The 21,520-nt window shown below is 47.1% G+C and overlaps 1 protein-coding gene across 3 annotated transcripts in view; it reads right to left on the bottom strand.

Annotated features, from left to right (window-relative positions):
* The window catches only part of CUL4A (cullin 4A), a 55,007-nt gene that overhangs the window by 24,639 nt on the left and 8,848 nt on the right, over positions 1-21,520 (bottom strand). For 2 of the 3 annotated variants that reach the window (XM_002824451.6, XM_054529294.2), the window contains 7 exons: positions 12,440-12,509; positions 10,956-11,029; positions 7,252-7,414; positions 6,649-6,738; positions 5,426-5,508; positions 3,674-3,741; positions 1,002-1,120 (listed from right to left, as the gene is read on the bottom strand). In XM_002824451.6, the coding sequence (XP_002824497.2) occupies positions 1,002-1,120; positions 3,674-3,741; positions 5,426-5,508; positions 6,649-6,738; positions 7,252-7,414; positions 10,956-11,029; positions 12,440-12,509 (667 nt within the window). Of the gene's footprint in view, positions 1-1,001; positions 1,121-3,673; positions 3,742-5,425; positions 5,509-6,648; positions 6,739-7,251; positions 7,415-9,717; positions 10,834-10,955; positions 11,030-12,439; positions 12,510-21,520 lie in introns of those variants that run through there. The other variant, XM_054529295.2, reaches the window with a different exon arrangement.

The raw sequence follows: 21,520 nt of genomic DNA, 5'->3' as shown, positions 1-21,520 counted from the left end.
AATAGTCACCAGCAAGCAAAAACACAGATTTCTGCTAAATGTTCACCATTTAAGATGGAAAATTCATGCTAGGCAACTGGCACATCCTGAAAACACGAGCTATCTGTGAAGGGGCCCTGATGTCTGCCTCAGTTCTCCTGTTTCTGTGAGGGGCATCTGGAGAACGGCTTCTCATCAGAGGGTCTTCAGCAGGTTTCTTGGGCTGGGCAACTCTGGCCCTCTGGGCAGGCGATTCTTTGTGGTGAGGGCTGCCTTGTGCATTCAGCAGCACCCCTGGTGCTGCCCAGCAAAGCAAGCAGTATCCTCTCTGTTCAGACAGCCACAAATGTCTCCAGACATCAACAAGTGTCCCCTTGGTGGGGTGGAGCCCTGGGCCAAGAGCCCCTAGTCTTCAGGGAGGTCCTATGTCAGCACCGAGGGGCCTTTCTCCTGGGCAGGACATGTGAAAACTCAGGGTACTGCCCAAGAAGCCACTCTGCGACGGGTTGGACTGGGCTTGTCAGGGATGCCAAAGAAATGCTTTCAAAACACGAAAGCGAAAGTTGAAGTAATAAATCCTAAATTTGGACCGTTAAGAAATAAAGTCTATAAAGCAACCTGATATGCCAAATATATAATAGTTCCCACTGAGGAAAGGGCATGAGGAGATCATGTCTGACAAGCAGATTTACCAAAATGATTACTTTCGGAAAAATCATGATTTAGAATTAAACCAATATTTATGCTGATGAAGAAGAGCAAAACAGTTGTTCTTAAGTTATACTTTCTACCTTGATGGTGCTAATCACTGCTGGTGTTATCCTAAAAAGCAAATTCACACTGGTGATTGGGAAGCAGATGGAAGCCTACCATCCACCATATCATCACCCTATGTGATGAAAATGCAGACGGGCCCTCCAGCAGCCCAGTTCCCTTTGCCAGGGCACACTAGGCGTTCTCAGGAGGGGCTCTGCTCCCTGCAGGGAATGCCCGCGCCCGCGGCCTCAAAACCCCGCCAGTACCTTGATGTACTCGCTCCAGTGCTGCAGCAGCACCTGCTGCCCGCCCCTCACCCGGCTGAACAGCTGGTACATCTGTGCGAGGTCCGGCACTCTGTTCTCATCCAGTAAGTGGTCAAGCCCTGAGATGTGCAGTACACGTCAGCAGAGTACAGCATGGGCAGCATTAACAACAACTCAACTAGAATACAGCGTGCACCATAAGAACGTCAATACACCGCTTAGAAATTGGGCAGGTCTCCATATCGCTGCCTCTACATGAGCAGGTTGATCTGGTTAAATATCTGAGATGGATCCTATTAGGTGAACCTCATTTTCTCTGAGTATGTTGGAAGATGTATTATTTACTTCTTCATGTCATTGAAGCCCTCTTATTTCACTTAAGTTAGCAAGTCAGAAAATCCAGTTTACACCAACTATTTAACCTGGGAGGTTCATGTTCTCAATCTACTTCTGATTTAGTCCATCGGCCAGACAATGTAAAAGCACAAGCTATCAAATCTAATTTATAGTGGATTAAATTTATTCACACCTATAGTAAACTATAAGAGAAAAACATCATCAGACATTTTGAAGTGTTTAACATAGCATTTAAAAAAGTTTTCAGTGTTTTAGATTTTTAATATTGATAACGGCTTTCTAAAACCATACTTCAATTAGAAAAACTCCATGGATTTTCTAAATACTTGCTTTATGATAGCTATTGAGAGGCAGCCAGGTTAAAGCATAAAATGGTGAACAGTCATACAATTCACAAAGCCTCAGATTCTGCCTACAGTGGGCACGATGTCCACACAAACGAGTGGTTTAAAGTTGTGTGCAAACACATGGTGGGGCTATAATTACAATCCTTACCTAGAGTTCCAAATGTTTATTTCTCTCAATTACATTCTGATCTACTGACACAAACTTTTTATACTTTATCTTACTAAAACCCATGTCTTAAGAATTCAAAAAAAGTATCTTTTTAATTTTTAAAATACTTCTAATAAAATTTAGGGTAAGCTTTTACATATATAATTTACCATTTTCTTTAAATAATTTTGCTCAACAAAGTATGCACTGGAACAATTTATGCAAATTTCTACTATTTACTTGAAATCTTTTTTCTCTTTTTTTTTTCAGACAGGTCTCTTGCTTTGTCACCCAGGCTTTTGTAGTTCTATAGCCTTAACCTCCTGGGCCAAAGTGATCCTCCCACCTCAGCCTCCTGAGTAGCTGGGACCCTAGGCATGCACCACCTGTGGCTTTAAAAAAAATTTTATTTTTATTTTTTTGGTAGAGACAGGGTCTCTCTTTGTTGCCCAGGCTGGTCGTGAATTCTTGGGCTCAAGTGATCCAAAGTGATACTTTGGCCTCCCAAAGTGCTGATGTCACAGGTATGGGCCACCACGCCTGGCCTTTTTTCTTATAAAGTGACTCCTTTCATAAAAACACCTGACACAAATTCTGAATGCATTTGTTTTTAGATGGATAGGTGAAACTACATCAGCTGTGTAGGTTTCAGTGTGGCATAAGCAGAAAAATCATGACCAGATTGGACCCATGGCTCTCAGCTCACAAGCAATGTGATTCCAGGCACCAATATCTGGCTGTTTTAAGCCCTGGTTTTCTTATTTGTAGAATGGGGATAATGATTTCACAGAATTGTTTTAAAAGATATTTACATCAAGTGCAGTTGTTTGTAACAGGAGATGCTCAATCATGTTAATTCTCCTACTTTTTGGTTTTATTCTGGTTTCACTTAAGTATCTCATTAGCCATACTACTATTATCTGACAATGTAGAACCCAAACCAGAATATATTTGAATACCATTTAGGGCCTTCTCAAAATTAAACTTTAAGGTTTCCAATGGCCTGAAAAAAGTCTTGTATTTTCCAAATACATTTAAAATGACTTTCAGAAGGTAACATTGTTTCAAATGGTAACAGTGACTGTCCCAATTAAGTACTAAAGTGTTATAAAGGTTAGACTGCTCATTATAATTTTCACAGAATTTAGCACACTTTGAAGCCTAGAAATAAAAGCAATAAACAAAGATCGAGGTAAGACATCAGCATCAATTTTAAAGGTGCAGGCTGCTAGAAGCCATCTTCCTGTGGCCAGGTACTGCCACCACTTGGGGAGAAGTGGACGTGAAGGCTGCGCAGTCAGCACTACAACACATGCTCTTCTCTTCCAGAAAATCAGGAGAAAAGTGTACTCTGCTTAAGCAGACCACCTAGTCAGTAGTTCATCTGACACTAAGATGCACGAAGTCCACAGGTGAGGGAAGCCTCACGAAAATCTAACAGCCCGAACAGCTCCCTGAGTCCCCTACATCCGAGTGTGCATGAAGAATGGCCGGACACAGGAAATGAGCCTGCTCAGAGAGCTGCATCAGGCTCACTGCACCCACGTTTCAGCATGTGTGTGGTATAGGAGGTCCGCCGGGCCTTCCCGCCACTGGGGTTTTAGCAGTGAATGTAGTTCCACTAGGTGCCTTCCATTATTTCTCTTACTGATTTTTTTTCTCCTGTGGATGGCTAACATGTTCATTAGAAAAGATTTTTAATGACTGTCTTATGAAAATAACAAACATCCTAACATTGCTATTTGTAATGCTCCCTTTACTTTCCTAATGAATTAAGGATAATTGTTCAGTTTAATTTGCACAAGAGTTAGGAAATCTACCTTTCTGCAGAATTGCTGTTAAATGTTCTCCTAATAGCTGTTTCTCCACACAAGCAATCAGTGGTTTCCTATATAAGGCAAAAAGAATAAGCGTTAGAAACAAAGTTTAAAGAAGAAACTGGTTCTCTGTAAAAGACGGGGGCGTTTCTCTACGACAGATGCAGTCTAGAGGCAATCAGAAACGGAAGGTTAAGAGCATTTCCTCATGCAAACGGACGACGACTCCTGTTGCTAACGACGCTAAAGGAAGCGCTTTCTAAAAACTACCTACTGAACGGCACAAACAGGCCCACGGGCGGGCCCTGGGAAGCAGGGATGCTTCTGCGTTATTCCAAGAATTGCTTATTTTAGCCATCTTCCCAAGCCTTCATTTCTAGTTTATAAGGAACGTTTTAATGCACCATCTTATGGAGAAGAGTAGAGCCGACATTCCGCCTTCTGCTTCCTACACGAGCGGAAAGGGCTCAGGGAGGCTGTGTGTGACCTGCACACCCTGGTTGTTGGGCTTTGCTGTAGCTGCAGCTCTCTCCACTATTTCCCCCTGACTTCCCTGGCTGCTGCTTCCCAGTCTCCTGGGGGCTGCTCTTCTGCTCCCAGTTGGAAGGAAGCACAACATGGTACCTGAGCCGCCCTGGCCTGGCTCGAGATCTTGGATTTCCCACAGGCTCCTCCAACACTCCACACGTCTGAGTGACCAAATCTCTTTTTCTGCGCCCTGTTTTTGTGCTGGATTCTGTCATAATCCTGCCCCTTTCCTTACCTTACTGAGTCCAGTTCTGCACACCGTATCATTTTCATCTCTCCTCCTGTTTTCTCTGCTGAGTCCTACCAAGTCCTGTTCTGCACATCTGTATATTTTATCATTCCCTACTGGGTCCAGTTCTGCACACTGTATCATTTTCTTTTTTTTTTTTTTTTTTTTTTTTTTGAGACGGAGTCTCACTCTGTCGCCCAGGCTGGAGTGCAGTGGCGCGATCTCGGCTCACTGCAAGCTCTGCCTCCTGGGTTCATGCCATTCTCCTGCCTCAGCCTCCCAGGTAGCTGGGACTATAGGTTCCTGCCATCACGCCCGGCTAATTTTTTGTATTGTTAGTAGAGACAGGGTTTCACCATGTTGGCCAGGATGGTCTCGATCTCCTGACTTTGTGATCCGCCCACCTCAGCCTCCCAAAGTGCTGGGATTACAGGTGTGAGTCATAACGCCCGGCTGCACACTGTATCATTTTCATTTCTCTCCCTTGCTGTCCCCTCTGCCTCTGTCCTTGCCTCCCATCATATGGACACTCTGTGCCTGACATGCACGCTCACATAATCTCTCCCTTTTTGTTTCCCTAGCTACTCATCAACCTGAGGTTTGCAGGAAAAAAACATTAGATAAAAAGAGAAAATTGTGTGACAGCACCATAAATAAAATTAAAGCAATATAAAATGTGTAACAGAGAGTGCACAATCAAAATAGTCTAATATTCAGTGATACTCCATTAACATAAATAGACCATCTCAAAACTCAAAGATGCCAAGTATCTCAGCAAGATTTACTCCTTTAGACAGTAACTCACGACAAGGCACTGGGTAAAAACTGTAATTTGTGAATGCCAAATAATGACAAATAACATAGTAAAATATGCTAGGTGCAAAAATACTCTTAGTATTGAATGAATTGACAAAGTCACCCTTTATTTCAATAACCAGCCAGGAGAACCTTCCAGCCACGGTGAAGATACGAATGCTCAGCGAGCAAACAGTACTTACTGTGTGCTGTGGTCCAAGTAAGTGATTACTCTGTCTCCTTCTTCCTCTAAGCGTTTACTTACATGGTTAAGATATTCTGGAACCTTACAAACAAAACAATTAAACGTGTCAGTAACAAAAAGACTGTCGACACTATCCAAGAAATTGAAATTTTGTTTTCCTTACATGTAATTTTTTTAAAAAGCAGAATATATATTCAAGCCAAATATTAACACAGATTAACAGGGAGGGAGAGGTAGGACGGAAATATGTGTGTGGGGGACATGGAGAAAGGACCCTGAGATTAACATCCATCCTAGAACAGGGCCCAGGCTGCACTTCTCTTTTGTCCCTGCTCACCACCAAGTTTCGGGGTCTGTACACACCCTCCTCCCATCCCCAGGGCCCACAGGGAGCTGAGCAGCACTTGGTAAGAGGGTGAGGTGCTAAATGGCAACCCTGCCCTGCACAGCTGGGTCAGCAAAAGCAAGTCAACAAGTTGGTTGTTCATCTGGGGGACACCAAACAACACGGTTGCAGGAGACTTCAAAGTACGCCCATGTTTCCCAAGACAGTGCGGGAAAGGCCTGGGGCTCTGCCGGGGACCTCAAAGTACCCCCATGTTTCCCAAGACAGTGCAGGAAAGGCCTGAGGCTCTGCTGGGGTAGCTGCAGCCGGGCTCAGTATCTGACATGAAACTTCCTCTCCAAAGCCAGAATGAAGGAACCAATGGCCAGGGTCCATTCTAGGCAGTAGCACACGCCATTTGGGTGACAGTCTATGGGGCAGGTTCCTTTATGATTTTGCTCTGGTATCTGGAAAGGTGATTAAGTTTTTTGGGTTCCTATTACTATCATACGTTTTTTCACACGGCTTTTTTTGGGAAAATTTTTTGCAGTGCTTCACACAAATAAAAAATTTTATCATTTGTATTTATTTTTCATTTTTAAGATGTATGTTTTTATCATCTTGCTTAAATTTGAGTTATTTTAATTATTTCAGAAATGATCTTACAGCTTTTTACTTGTCGGGGGAGTGCAATAGTTTCTAAGTTCACATAAACTAAATTCTTAGTATACTAAGAACGAAGCTCATTACTGGGGATTCTGGCAAGATTGCAGCTTTCAGAAGATTTTCAATGAAACGTTTGCGTGTGTGTGAAAAGGCAAACATGAGGAAAGTCCTCCCAGGTGCTCATCTGCAGAAACAAAGCCAGGGGATTCAGAAACATCCCATCATCTCACCTCTCTCTCCTGCATTAACCTTTGGCCTTCGGAAGCATATAAGCAATTAGTCTCTTCCAAAAATTTCAGTTCAAATGAGTCTTTATACACCTAAGAAATGAGCAAAGTTATTGACCAATTTCAGTAAAGGAAACAATCTTTACAAGTGGTAACACATCCCAGTTTCTGACGGGGCAGGCTGCCATGACCCGAACTTGGAGCCGCCTGTGGCCACCCAGCCGGCTGGCTGCACTGTCCTTCCCAAAACGGCCAGGCAGGCCCTCCTCTGTTCTCTTCCTACCGTGCCTTGGGGTCCTATTGCTCTAAAGAACTTCGTGTGTGTTGCTAATATTTTCCCCCAGTGTGTCATCTGGTTTTGTCTCTGTTTATATTTTCCATGAAAAAGGTGCATTTTATGTAGTGATATTTGATCTATCTTCTCTTTTGTGGCACCTGGTGTGGTGGTAGCTCGAGAGCCATTCCCCTTCTAGGGATTTTAAAGACTCTCCTATCTTCAACAAATGTCTTTATGATTTCATTGTTTAACATCTTTGGTACAACCATTTATTCTGGTGCAAGTAGCTGGGCAGGTACACAGGTATCTTCCGCACAGGCAGCACTCACCTGCAGGTCAGACAGCATGCCCAGCAGGCTCCGCAGCAGGCTCCGGTCCACGGCCTCGCCGCTCCTCTCGCGCTCGATCAGCAGCAGGATTCCATCAATGGTTTTACTCTGAACCATTTTATCACTAATAATATGGGTTCTAAACAGTTCTAATCCCATATCCCTGTACAGACAGTAAGAAACAGGACTACATTTTAGTTTCGCTTTTTAGAAGTTATGGGTGAATCTCCAGCTATGCTATTCAATATCATCCCAAAAATGTGAAGTTGCTAATTCTCTACATCTAGGTGCCAAGAATTCCTTTTTAAAAACTTCTGTTTCTCGGCCAGTCTAGCGTGCTTTGTATTTCCTTCCTTAAACAGAGCTGCTCCACGTTCCTGGAGACACTGCTAGGTCATGCATGCCACTGACAATAAAACTGGTATCACACAAGCTGCTGGCAGAAGCCTGGGGTCCTCGCCACCTTCCTGCTGAGTGACTGGAGACGCTCAGGCAGTTGGGCACCACGACCCTGTCTGCCCCACCTGCCCCGCCCGCCACTGTCTCTAACAGCCCTCAGGGTACACTCTCTTCCCAGTGTCCTCTGCTGAGCACATCCCAGCAGCTTCCCTTCTCCAAGCCCTGGGAGCTCTCCTACCAAACGTTTGCTGCTTTCCCCTGAGAAGAGAAGGTGACACACAGCTTTCAGAGTTCATCGCAGTCCTCAGCTCATGGCCTGAAGAATGTTAGGAAGATGGTTCAGCTGCCAGTGGCTGTCCACAAAACCCATCTTGTGGGCTCTGTGCTTTGCTTTGACACTCATGCTGTCCCCAATGGCCAAGTACTCCATTAAGGAGGGGCCAAAAATACAGATGCTGGGCTCCAGCCAGAAATCCTGAATTGGCACATCAGGGCAGGAGTGGTGCTGGTGGTGGCAGTAATAGTAACAGTGGTGGTGGCAGTAATAGTAACAGTGGTGGTGGCGGTAATACTAACAGTGGTGGTGGCGGTAATACTAACAGTGGTGGTGGCAGCAGTAACATGGTGGGCAGGTGGTGGCGGCAGTAATAGTAACAGTGGTGGTGGCGGTAATACTAACAGTGGTGGTGGCGGTAATACTAACAGTGGTGGTGGCAGCAGTAACATGGTGGGCAGGTGGTGGCGGCAGTAATAGCAACAGTGGTGGTGGCGGTAATAGTAACAGTGGTGGTGGCGGCAGTAGAAATCGCAGTGGTGGCGGTGGTGGTAGTAATATTATTAATAATATTATGGTGGCAGTGGTGGCAGCAGCCACAGTGGTGGGTGTCACACAGGTGTGCAGAGGGCCCTGGGAGCCACCTCGATGGTGGAGACATGCACCTCCTTTGACTGCCCACCACATCGCCATGGGCCTCTCCTGTTGCTCCCGGGCGTGCTGCACACCAGGTCTTCTGTGCACTTCACCACAGTTGGAGCGGGAAGGTGCAGTGGCCAGACTTGTGGGCTCGAGGCAGCTGCCTGGGTTTGAATCCTGGCCCTACTACTTGCTAGCTGTGTGACCCTGAGCAAGAAGCTTAATGTCTCTGTGCCTTTCCTTCCTGAACTGTAAAATGGGGATCAAATGTTATTAGTTCCTGCCTGTGAAGCCCTTGGGGCAGTGCCAGGCAGGTAGCCAGTGCTTAGGAAGGCTTAGGTCTCCACTTGTGTGACTCTCTACCCTGCCACTGGGATCTTCTCTTTAAAACATCAACCTCAGCTGAAAAGCCTTCAGGGCCCTCATCAGCTCCATCCCTCCCCACCTCCCACTCCCCACACAGGCTTCTTCTGGTCATGCTGCCATCCTAGCCATCACTAGCAGGAGATACTCAGCTTTGAACTTACTGCTTCCTTCCTTCTACTCTTTCTTTCTTAGCTGCCTGATCACCCTTGCCCATTCTTCAAAGCACAGGCCAAGGTTCACCCTCAGCCCTCCTCCCCATCCCAGAGATGGACAAAGTATGTCCTCACCACGCATTGCCCACACACACCTCAACCAGGATTCTTCTTGTAATGATGCTCACATTCAGGTTTTTAGCCTCTTGTGATAGACTGGAGGTGGCATCATTTATTCTATTCTATAAACAATGTTTATAGTTTGTATGACAATTATGGTATAAACTATGTTTATAAATTAAGAGTTTAGTGTTGGGCATGGTGGTTCACACCTGTGTAATTCCAGCACTTTGGGAGGCTGAGGTGGGAGGATCGCTTGAGGCCAGGGGTTCGAGACCAGCCTGGGCAACATAGCGAGATCCTGGCACTACAAAAAACTTTTAGAAGTTAGTCGAATGTGGCGGTGCATGCCTATAGTCCCAGCTACAGGGGAGGCCAACACAGGAGGATCTCTTGAGCCCAGGAGTTTGAGGCTGCAGTGAGTTATGATTGCGCCACTGCACTCCAGCCTGGGTAACAGAGTGAGACCCTGTCTCTAAAAATAATAATAATAATAATAATAATAATTTTTGAAAAGCATTTAGACTATGGGCCAGACAACTGAGGTAGGGCAAGTTATTTTAACTTATGTGCCTTAGTTTGTATAAAATAGGAGTAACAATGGCCACGCCATAGAGCTGTTCTAGGGATTAAATACATTAGTAGGAAACAGTCCCTTGCACAGAGCAAATGCTAAATAATCTGCTATGATCACTTTTATCATCTCCATTCTTTCCTGGAACACAGGCTGTCTTTTCTGTGCAGCGTTTGCCTTCTCATAGACCACATGGATGCCTGCTAGGAGATGTGTGGGAGTTCCATGAGGAAGTTAGAAGCGCAAATGGCATTAACGGGAGCTTCAACAAGGACAGGGTGTTCAAAATTGCACAAATATTGTATAAAATAAGGACAAAAACGCTCGCTGGATTTGGTAACTGGCAGGTCACCGACATCTCAGACAAGAGCAATCTCTACATGGTGAAAGCAGAAATCACATTGCCTTGGCTCAGCATGCCCAGTGGGTGGGGGTAGGAAAAGCAGGCACATTTTAAAGAACTTGGGTTTAAAGCTCATGAGAAGGCACAACATCACTTTTATGCATGAATGTGAGAAGAATGAAACACTACATTAACAGAGAACAAGACAAATCAGACGGTGAGACCAGACACAACTTTTGTCCAAAGTCGGCTTGCAGGAGGCGGCAGGACTCAGCACCCTGGGGTGGTCACAGAGGACACACAGGGGTCAGCAGAGGACATGCAGGGGTCAGTGACCATGAATGCTGCTGAGGAAAGGCCCCAGAACCCCTAGTGTATACAGTCCCCGAAAGATGACAGATGATGAGTGCTATGTGCTCAGGAGGCCGGGAGGCTGAGCAAGCCATCCCACAGGGGACGCACAGCCTCAGGGCTGCCACCCCACGGGCAGCAGGCAGTCTTTCTCAGAGTTTCAACTGCAGCGCTGGAAAGAGCTGCTCCAGACTCAACCTCCAGTCGTCAGAGAGAAACCAAGACCCTCCGTCTTCACACTCATGACCAAAGTCAGCCGCCTGTCCCAGCTTCCCGCTCCACTCCTCACTGCTGGCTAGACACCTGGTGTTTGAAGGATAAGACAGACCCACCTGGACTCCTACGTTCACGTTAATGATTTTGGCTGAAGAAAGGAAGGCACAAGTAATCACACACACTTTACCATCTTAGCCTGCGGAAGACACAAACGGGACGAAAAGCATCAGCCGCAGGGAAGACGCAGCTCTATCCTGTGAGGACACTCACCAGATGGAGGGCAGCGTGGAGTTCTGCAGCACATAGGTGCGGTCCAAGAACAGGAAGATGCTTCTGATCATGATCTGACCAGCAGAAAGGAGAACCATTTACTTATGAATTCTACTAGCAAAATATTAAAGATCAGGCCTTTTAACTCCATGCTAGCTGTCTCAAATCCAACAACTGTTTCCTGTCCACCACGGCCCTCATGTTTGATTTTTTTTTTCTAAAGTTAATTTTGTCCCCTTGGTATGTGATTTCCATCTCTATAATATCGTAAATCTGACTGTAGGAATTTTAATGCACTTAGCCTAAAACGATATTTTTTCTTTTTTTAAAGAGATCCTGTGTTCAGCCAAGGCCTAAAGGATATCTTTTAAATTTGGTCTTTTTTTTTTTTTTTTTTGAGATGGAGTCTCGCTCTGTCGCCCAGGCTGGAGTGCAGTGGCGCAATGTGCAAGCTCAGTGCAAGCTCTGCCTCCCGGGTTCACACCATTCTCCTGCCTCAGCCTCCCAAGTAGCTGGGACTACAGGCGCCCGCCACCCCACCCGGTTTTTTTGTTTTTTTTTTTTTTGTATTTTCAGTAGAGACGGGGTTTCACCGTGTTAGCCAGGATCGTCTCAATCTCCTGACCTCGTGATCTGCCCTCCTCGGCCTCCCAAAGAGCTGGGATTACAGGCGTGAGCCACCGCGCCTGGCCTAAATTTGGTCATTTTTTTTGACTGATGTGGTACTTCTTACTAGATTAGTGAGATGCACTAAGCTTTTAAAACCTGAGTTCCTGTTACATGATGAGGCTCTTGGACGTGTCTCTCTGACTCTGCGTTGCGAGCAGAGTGAGGGGACGCAGGATGATGCACTGGTCCTGTCCTGTGCTCCTACCATTGAGCCCACTACCTGGCTGGGGAGACTTGTGGACACATCTCACCAAAACCTTCCCAACAGACACTCAGCAAGCTCTAGCAGCTGCCAGGTACCTGGCCCAGAAGAGAAATACACCCATCGTCTCCTACTTATATCATTTAGAAAACGAAAGATTTCAACCTACTTAGGAAAGCTATTAATACGGTCTTTTCTCTCACTTAAGTAATTAATGGCCAGGTCACACTAAAAATGTATACATGAAGTCAAGTCAAAGCCAAGACATCTACAAAGCCTAAGACGTTGGTTGTGCAGTTGCAGTAAAGACCTGGGATTCAGGCTAGATTTTCAGGAGTAAACTGTGCTTAAAGAGACACTTAGAGACCCATTCAGGCATCTAAGAATCCTCTCACCACTGCGGAGTGACTGTGGACCTGAAGGCCAAGAGGGTCATGGGGCCCTCCACAGGAGCTGAGGAGTTCACCTTCTCTGCTTTTCTCATTGTGCTGTTCAACTACAGCACTGAACACAGACAGAACCCTCGACAGAACTTCTATGTCTCAGCTCTCAATCATGTGGGTGAGGGAAGATGGATGAGGTCGTGTTTTGATATAAAAATTAACAAGCTTACCATTTGTCTGCAGTGGTCCTGCCAGCATGTGTTAATCTTCTTTAAAAATAAAACACTATCTAGTGAGTCTGTACAGACCTGCTAAGGAAAACTTCAAAAACGCTGGCCAGTTTAATTATTACAATTTTTTTTTTTTTGAGATGGAGTCTCGCTCTGTCGCCCAGGCTGGAGTGCAGTGGCACGATCTTAGCTCACTGCTGTGCAGCCTCCGCCTCCCAGGTTCAAGCGATTCTCCTGCCTCAGCCTCTTGAGTAGCTGGGATTACTGGCATGCACCACCACGCCCAGCTAATTTTTTGTATTTTTAGTAGAGATAGGGTTTCACCATGTTGGTCAGGCTGATCTCGAACTCCTGACCTCGTGATCCACTGGCCTCAGCCTCCCAAAGTGCCGGGATTACAGGCGTGAGCCACCGCACCTGGCCATTATTACAATTTTAACCCTTAATTTCAGCTATCTTCTCCACTGAATACTACACACCATTCAGTAATTGGAATACTGAAAGAATATTAGTCTTGAATGTTCATGTCCCCCCAAAATTCATAGGCCGAAACTCTCACTCCACGGTAATGATGTTAGGAGGCAGGGCCTCTGGGAGGTGATTAGGTCACGAGAGTGGACAAGCCTCAAGAATGGGGTTACAAAAGAGACCCCAGAGAGCTCCCCTGACTCTTCCACCATATAAGGATGCAGTGAGAAGGTGCTGGCTATGGACCCCACCAGACATGAAATCTGCCAGTGCCTTGACCCTGGACCTGCAGCCTCCAGAGCTGTGAGCAACAGACTCCTGCTGTTGATGAGCCACAGGCTATGGTGTTTTGTCATAGCAGCCCCAGTGGGCTAAGATACACTAGAAGTTCAATCATGGATCTCTGTATCTCATCACCTCAGCCTGCCTGTGCTGCCTTCCCTTCCCGCGGCCCTGCCTGCCTCCGGCCGCTCGCCACTCCCTCTCCAGCCTCCCTTCATCCTCTCTTTCCTTCACTGCCAGACACTTTCAAGTCCCTGCCGGCAGAAACACACCCAGGCCATAAGTGCCCTGGGGCTAGGTGGCCGGACAAAAGGCCCCACTTCACAAAGGGCAGACACTGAACATACTCCCACAGAGGGGCTCCTGGAGATGGTGACTGGCCTGGTAAGAGTCACTAGGACTATATTTTAAAAATTAAAAGAGACGGCGCCTCACTATACTCCTAGGCTGGTCTTGAACGCGTGGTCTTAAGTAATCCTCCTGTCTCAGTCTCCCAAAGTGCTAGGATTACAGGTGTGAGCCAGTGTGCCCAGCCTGTGGCGAAGTGCAGCTGGACAGGAAAATGGCTCAGGTTTAACTTCCAGCCTCAATGAAAACTAACATGAACTCTCATGCATGCACCAAATTAGGAACACTCTTACCTTGACTCTTAGAATGTGTATTTTTAGGAAAAGGCCCAAAAAGTAGTTTAGGACAAAGAACCCAGAATATGGGCTCGTAGAGCAAGTGGTCTGGCGTCCCTCAGGTTCATGCAAAGCTGGAATCATAAATGACTATAAACTGCTTTCTGGTTTAGGAAACACTCTTCACATGCATCCTCACTGAAAATCTCCCCAACCTCGTGGTGCAGGCATTGCTCCCTCTGCACAGATTAAGAAGATGGCTCATCAAAGTTGACAGAACATGGACTTCCTACATGCTAACTCTTGATCCACCGCCTGTCAGCAACACGATACTGGCCATACCAAGGGACTTCTCTAGGCCTGTTTCTGCTGTGCAGCAAGACACTTCACACTCAAGAGCCGACGTGAGGTGGTGACAACATCCTCACACACAGAGAGGAGGAAAAACACATCAGTTAAGTAGGATGCACAAATCAGACAGGAGCTGGAGTCTCAGGGTGGCAAAGAGTACCAGGAGGTACAAAGAAAGAGTACCAGGGAGGGTAGGGTGCCAGGCAGAGCCTGAGGAGGAATAAACGGTGCTGAGGACAGCCAAGGGGCTCCCGGGGGGGTCTGAGTCCTTGTAACACCAGGAAGTGCTGTGACCACAGCTACAGGGGCCTGGCTAAGACAGCTTACACTATTTTTTCTTGAGGCTTTGCTGAATTCTCAGAAAGCATCGCCAGAAAATTAAAGACACTTACAGCAAAGACCTAATGGTTGAATGGTTAACAGGTTCCTCTAGAAGTACTCTTTTCAAATTGTTCAAAATTATAATGGCTCATTATATTAGGAATCTACAGAAACAGTCTGGACAAAACAAACAAAAAAACCCATCCCAAGTACATTTGGACAGGCTTCAAGGAACCCCAACAGCCATCCTGCATTTCTGACTCCAGGAGCTGAATGAGAGCTGTGGCCTGGACCTCCCAGCAAGTCTCTCTGCTGGCAGGCAGGCCGGCCGGCCGCACCAGCTGGAGGCGGAGCTCTGTTTCCAGATAAGGGTGCACAGATCCTTTCAACTTAATGGGGTTAAACGGACGCCAGTCAATCTGACACCATTGGGCAGCTCAGGTGTTGTGAAGATAGAGTTCCACCTGGGGCAGTGTCTTGTTAAGATGGAAAGTCCAACGTAAAGTGTTCATTAAATGAGAAAAACTTTCTGTAAAATCAATATAGATCCTCAATCAATAATTGTTTTGTTATTTCCCACAGAAAAAAGTACAAAATGGTAAGCTAAAATCAGTGTGGCATTTACTAAGTAAGCTCTGGCCTTCTAAATATCAAAATCAATTCCATATTCTAGGATATAACACATAGCCACAATGTTGTGCAAGTAACTCCAGGATGTGAGACACACAGACACTGTGAGTCTGTCAACAGTGTATTCTCGAGATAGGTTCTTCAGCAACCATCCTTTTTCTCACTTCAGAAAAGGGCCAATCTTCATTAAAGGATTTATACAGCCTATAGCCACAATGTTGCACAAGTAATTCCAGCATATGAGACACATAGACACCATCAGTCTGTCAACAGTGTATTCTCGAGATAGGTTCTTCAGCAACCATCCTTTTTCTCATTTCAGAAAAGGCCCAATCTTCGTTAAAGGGTTTATACAGCCTACTGAGATAAGTTAGGCAGGTCTTCAAACAGCAAACAAAATCCAACAGCAGAAATGCTTACACCATAGAAAAAAACCTACCTATCATATCCATAATTAAAAAGAAAAAGAAAGCAAAAAGACGGTGCTTCTGTTGGGGCAGAAGAGGGATACGTACATTTTCTATGCTTGGTTATCTGCTTCTGCAATTCCAGGAACAAGTGGCCCATCTGCTGCCTCTACCCACAGACAGACCGGACAGACTGCGAGGGGACAGCCCTAGGCCGACCCTCATTCATCCACACAACCCATGAAGGCAGGGGTGCTTTTTTGTCTTCTCTGATCTGGCCGAGCACTAACAGGGTTCTCTTGGGCTTTCATCTCTTCATCTAGAAAATATGGTCAATACAGGTACCTACAGCTCAGGGTGTTGTGAGACAAAGCAATTCGTGAATGTGCAGAGCTTGGCCTACTGCCGGCAAGTGCTCTGTACACGATATCTGGTCAAGTGAGAACAGGCACAAAGGCTTTCTAAGGAAAGACAAAGCCTGCTGTCGCCAGTGCGGATCATAAAGGCACGCTGTGAGGAAACTGGAGCTTTGCAACTTCCCCAACAGCCAAGGTTCCCAGCTCACTCCCGTGCCCTTCCCTTCTGGCCACACGGCTCTCATGGTGTCCACCACTGCCTGGCATTCGGTGGCTGACCAGAGCTGCAGACAAGGTGAGCCAGGGGAAGGAAGATGTGAGCTTCATCTATAGTTAGACCAGAGCTGCAATGCTGTCAAGGTGAACCAGGGGAAGGAAGATGTGAGCTTCATCTATAGTTAGACCAGAGCTGCAATGCTGTCAAGGTGAGCCAGGGGAAGGAAGATGTGAGCCTCATCTATAGTTATCTACAGGTTAGATTCTGAGGACAGTTGGGACAGTTGGCTTGATATTTTTTTTTTTTTTGAGACGGAGTCTCGCTCTGTCACCCAGGCTGGAGTGCAGTGGCGCAATCTCGGCTCACTGCAAGCTCTGCCTCCCGGGTTCACGCCATTCTCCTGCCTCAGCCTCCCGAGTAGCTGGGACTACAGGTGCCCGCCACCACGCCCGGCTAATTTTTTTGTATTTTCAGTAGAGAAGGGGTTTCACCATGTTAGCCAGGATGGTCTCGATCTCCTGACCTCGTGATCTGCCCGCCTCAGCCTCCCAAAGTGCTGGTATTACAGGCGTGAGCCACCGCACTCCGCTGGCTTGACATTTTTGATGAGCTCCTGGTGCTCATGTAGCCTGGCTGGGTGGCACATGGTCCTGCAGCATGTGGTGCGGGTTCTGCAGCAGCTGCCTGTGGCTGAGCATGTGTATGAGTGCATGGGTACAAATGGCCTTTATTTTGGGGAAGGGACGTCACCAAGAGCAGGTACCTATTTTGAAAGGGACAGCTAAGTGCAGAATTTATCAAACACATGAGACAAGAAAACGGACATGGTAAATGAAGAAGATGGTAGTGAATGACTCAATTCCACAAAAGCCCTTTTTCTACCTGCGCATCTGATGGGTTTCATCTGTAATCTAATATCAGCACACAATCAAAATATAATCGGCACATAACATTACTTAAATCTGGCCGGGCATGGTGGCTCATGCCTGTAATCCCAACACTTTGGGAGGTCGAGGCAGGCAGATAACCCAAGATCGCAAATTCGAGATCAGCCTGACCAATATGGAGAAACTGCGTTTCTACTAAAAATACAAAATTAGCCAGGCGTGGTGGCGCATTCCTGTAATCCCAGCTACTCGAGAGGCTGAGGCAGGAGAATCGCTTGAACCCAGGAGTGGAGGTTGCGGTGAGCCAAGGTTGCGCCATTGCACTCTAGCCTGGGCAATTAAGAGCAAAACTGCATCTCAAAACAACAACAACAACAACAAATTATTTAAATCTTAGAAAGTAGAATTACTTGAAGTACTGGAATAGCCCAGAGGCCAAAGAAATCTGAATATGTAGACCTTGGAATACTCCCTGCCACACAGTATCTGAGCATCTGCCATCACATTAACATTTCCCCATATGAGACTGGACTGGGTCAGAACTCTCTTCCAGCAAAAACAAGCTTTTTGAGAGCAGGACCCATGCCATTTATGCCTGTCCGTGGTCCCCAACGCACAGTGCTGAGTTGGATAGAAACACCCCATGTTTACTAGGTTAATGTACGAATGTAGCCTAAAAGCCTTCATCACAGTAACCTGCCACTTCCTGGTCTCATCATCCCTTCAGACTCTACTTACTGGTCACTAAACCGCTTGCCGTATTAAACTCGCCCCTCGATTCCCACAAGATGACTCTCCAGGTTCTCCTCTCATCTCCCTGACACCAGCCCTCAACCACCTCCTCTGATGGCTCTGCTCATTTTCTTTTTAGAGATGGGGGTCTTGCTCTGTTGCTCAGGCTGGAGTGCAGTGGTGAAATCTCAGCTCACTGTAGCCTCGGCCTCCTGGGCTCATGCAATCCTCCCACCTCAGCCTCCAGAGTAGCTGGGACCACAGGTGTGAACCACACACCCGGCTAATTGTTGTCTAGGCTGCTCTTGAACTCTTGGGCTCAACTGACCCTCCCAACTTGGCCTCCCAAAATGCAGTGCTAAGGTTAGAGGCGTGAGCCACTGTGTCTGGCCACTCTGCTCATTTTTCCTGGGCATCTCATCCATGTCTGGAACCACTGGATCTGTGTCTCTAGCCCCAAATGCACAACAGGCATCTCCACCTGAGTGCCTCCTCACCTCCTTCCAAATCAATGTTACCACGACAGACCCTCCCCGCCTCAATCCGTGCCTCCTCCTTCCAAATCAACGTGACCAAGACAGACCCTCCCCGCCTCAATCCGTGTCTCCTCCTTCCAAATCAACGTGACCAAGACAGACCCTCCCCGCCTCAATCCGTATCTCCTCCTTCCAAATCAACGTGACCACGACAGACCCTCCCCGCCTCAATCCGTGCCTCCTCCTTCCAAATCAACGTGACCAAGACAGACCCTCCCCGCCTCAATCCGTGTCTCCTCCTTCCAAATCAACGTGACCATGACAGACCCTCCCCGCCTCAATCTGTGTCTGGTTCATCCTTCCACAGCAGTCAGATCCTTTCCCTCTGAACCATAAGAGGTTTGCTGGCAGGATGCTGCCATTCCACTCCGTGGTTTTGCTGCCCAGTCAAACCATTGTGGTGTGACCCCTCACACCACAGTGCACACACACAGGCACACTAACTTCTTACCAACATAACCCAGCCATGCTGTGCCTGAACACCTTGGCTCAATCTCCACCTTCAGATAAACCTCAACCTCTTGGTTCAACAAAGGCTCCTCCACAATTCAGCATCCACCTTCCTGTCGTTTTCCCCTTTAGGGATCCTGTCAGTGGTCAACTCTCCCACACCCAGCAGCATACCTGGCTCTTTTGCCCAGTAAGCTTCCTCAGCGCCAGGGCTGCCCATGCTGCTCCCTGGCCTGTGCCACCTTGGCATCCCACAGCACCTGCTACTTCCTCATCCATCCTTTAGGACATGGCCCAGACATCGCTTCGCCCCTGCAATGCTCCCCTACACAGGCGGGCTGGCTGCTCTTTCTTTAGGTCCCAGGAGCTTATCTGAACCTTTGAAAACCCTTATCACAGGCTGGGTGCAGTGGCTCACGCCTGTAATCCCAGCACTCTGGGAGGCTGAGGCAGGCGGATCACGAAGTACGGAGTTCCAGACCAGCCTGACCAACGGGGTGAAACCCCGTCTCTACTAAAAATACAAAAATTAGCCGGGCGTGGTGGTGGGCACCTGTAATCCCAGCTGCTGGAAAGGCTGAGGCAGGAGAATGGCTTGAACCCAGGAGGGAAAGGTGCAGTGAGCCGAGATCGTGCCACTGCACTCCAGCCTGGGTGACAGAGCAAGACTCCGTCTCACAAAAAAATAAATAAATAAATAAAAAACACACAAAAAAACAAAAAAAAAACCCTTATCACAGCACTGCGTAAATGCTTATCCTGATGCTTTTGCCACCGCCATTGGGGTTTAAGCTCCAAAGGGACAGAATCCCATTCTGCTCAGATTTATTTTCCCGGGGCCTGGCATTATACCTAGCACATGACAGATACTTAAAAACATGTGCCGACCCAATGGAAGGCTGTGGTGTGCTGTCTATATGTAAACTTATCTCATCATTCTGCCAGAGTGACCTCCATGAACAATCTAATTCTGGTTTCTTGCTTAAAAAACCTGTGAGGACTCTGGGATACTCACAGACTGAAGTCTAACTCCTTGATAGTATCCACAAAGATTCAAATTCAATCTGCAACTTAGCATCACAGCCTAAGGGCCACCAGATCTCTGGAGTTCTAGTTGTGCCCGCTGCTCGGGGTTTCCAGAGCACCCTCCACGCTCTGCTTCTGGTGCCACATCCACAGGAGGGCGCATCCTCCCCATCCTTCAGGAGGGTCTCCTCTGGGAGGCTCTGCCCCAGATGCTTCACATGCCACCATTCCTGGCCTGACTCGCAGTTCTCAACTCAAGATCTTGTCTCATGACTAATAAGGGCATTTAATATGGTAGTGTTTTTTTCTTTCGCCTTTAATGAACCAAATGATAATTTTTGTAATCACAGTTTTGCCACCGCACCAGGGAAATACAGTAATTCCCCTGCCTCTCCCATAGGCCTGCGACTTCTTGGAGGGTAGAAATCAGGCATGGGGGTCACTTTCCATTTTGCGGTGCCAGTGCAGTAGGTAGAAAGCAAGTGCTTGTGCAGTGAGTGAACTGATGGCACATTAGTCAACCCACAGAGTAGGAGTAACTGGCAGAAGATTCATTTGATCAGGTAATCAAATAGTAGTTTTCAAGTAAATTGGGACAGCAACTAGAGTAGGAACAATTATCGCCTACTGACTCTCACAAATGCCTAAGTCTTTGGGAGAAGGCTTGGGCATCTGCTAAAGACTTCCCCCAAGCCTAGGAGTCAGGCCACTTTTTGGATGGAAACATCTGGAACATGTGTTCCTGGAAGTACATTGCTGAGCTGTGGCACTGGGGCGGGGCCTGCTTCTGTGCGCCCTCACAGGCGCCTCCTGAGATAAGGTGCACTTTGGCCAGGTTCCAAAAGGTTGTGTGTGGTCACTGATCTCTTGAACAACCTCATGATCTTTAGGAAAGGGCTTTGCTGGAAAACACTGCAGAGGCGTATTTACAGAAGCCAGCACAACAGAGCTGGAACTGACCTCACTCACCATCTGTGGGGGGTGCTGTGGAGATTGTCTAAACAGAGGCCTCTCACCCTACATTTCAGCTTGTCACGTGCTTCAACTTCAGCAGCACCAACTGCTGCAGATTCCCTGAGGATCCTTCCAATGAACTCAGAATGGTTTAGTTTACCAAGATCAGGGAGAAGGGGGAGCAGAAGTTTCCTTGAACTAGAAGAACACTTAGAAATAAGCAAACACAAACCACCTAATTTTACACATGAAGAAACGGAGGCCTAGAAAAGTACAGCCACAAGTAGATTTTCTGCAATTATAAACTCTACTTTCTAATTCCTACCCAGTGAGACACATGGACAGCTACAGTAATGGGAGGAGGCTGGGGAATGAGATTGAGTCCAGATTAAAGGATTTTCTATAGGATGCCAAGGAGCCCAGAGACTCCCCTGTAGACGTCTGAGTCACAGCTGGTGTGGCAGCAGAATTCCGAGATGCTCCTGCCCTGTCCCCATGTGGAGGATGCCTCACACGCAACTGTGAACGAGGCTGTGAATACGAAGGTCATCATTCCTTGACTGGGTTACGGGTTACATCATATAAGGCCCTATCTCAGCAAGTCAGACAGGCAGATTCTCCTGCTGGTCTAGAAGCAGAAAAGAGTCGTGCTGTGAGAGGAGAGGTAAGGACCTGTGCATGTGGAGCTGAGAGTGACACCGAGCAACACGGGACAGAAGGCAGGGCCCTCAGTCCCACTACCACAGGAACTGGCTTCCGCCGACTGCCTGCCCGTGCTAGCGAAGACCTCAGGTGAGGCCCCAACCTGGCTGACACCTTGACTTTGCCCGTGAGACTGAGC

This window comes from Pongo abelii, chromosome 14 (genome assembly GCF_028885655.2).
Source record: "Pongo abelii isolate AG06213 chromosome 14, NHGRI_mPonAbe1-v2.0_pri, whole genome shotgun sequence".
NCBI lineage: Eukaryota > Metazoa > Chordata > Mammalia > Primates > Hominidae > Pongo > Pongo abelii.
The sequence above is the reverse complement of the archived record's forward strand: the minus strand, read 5'-3'. Positions and strand labels throughout refer to the sequence as shown.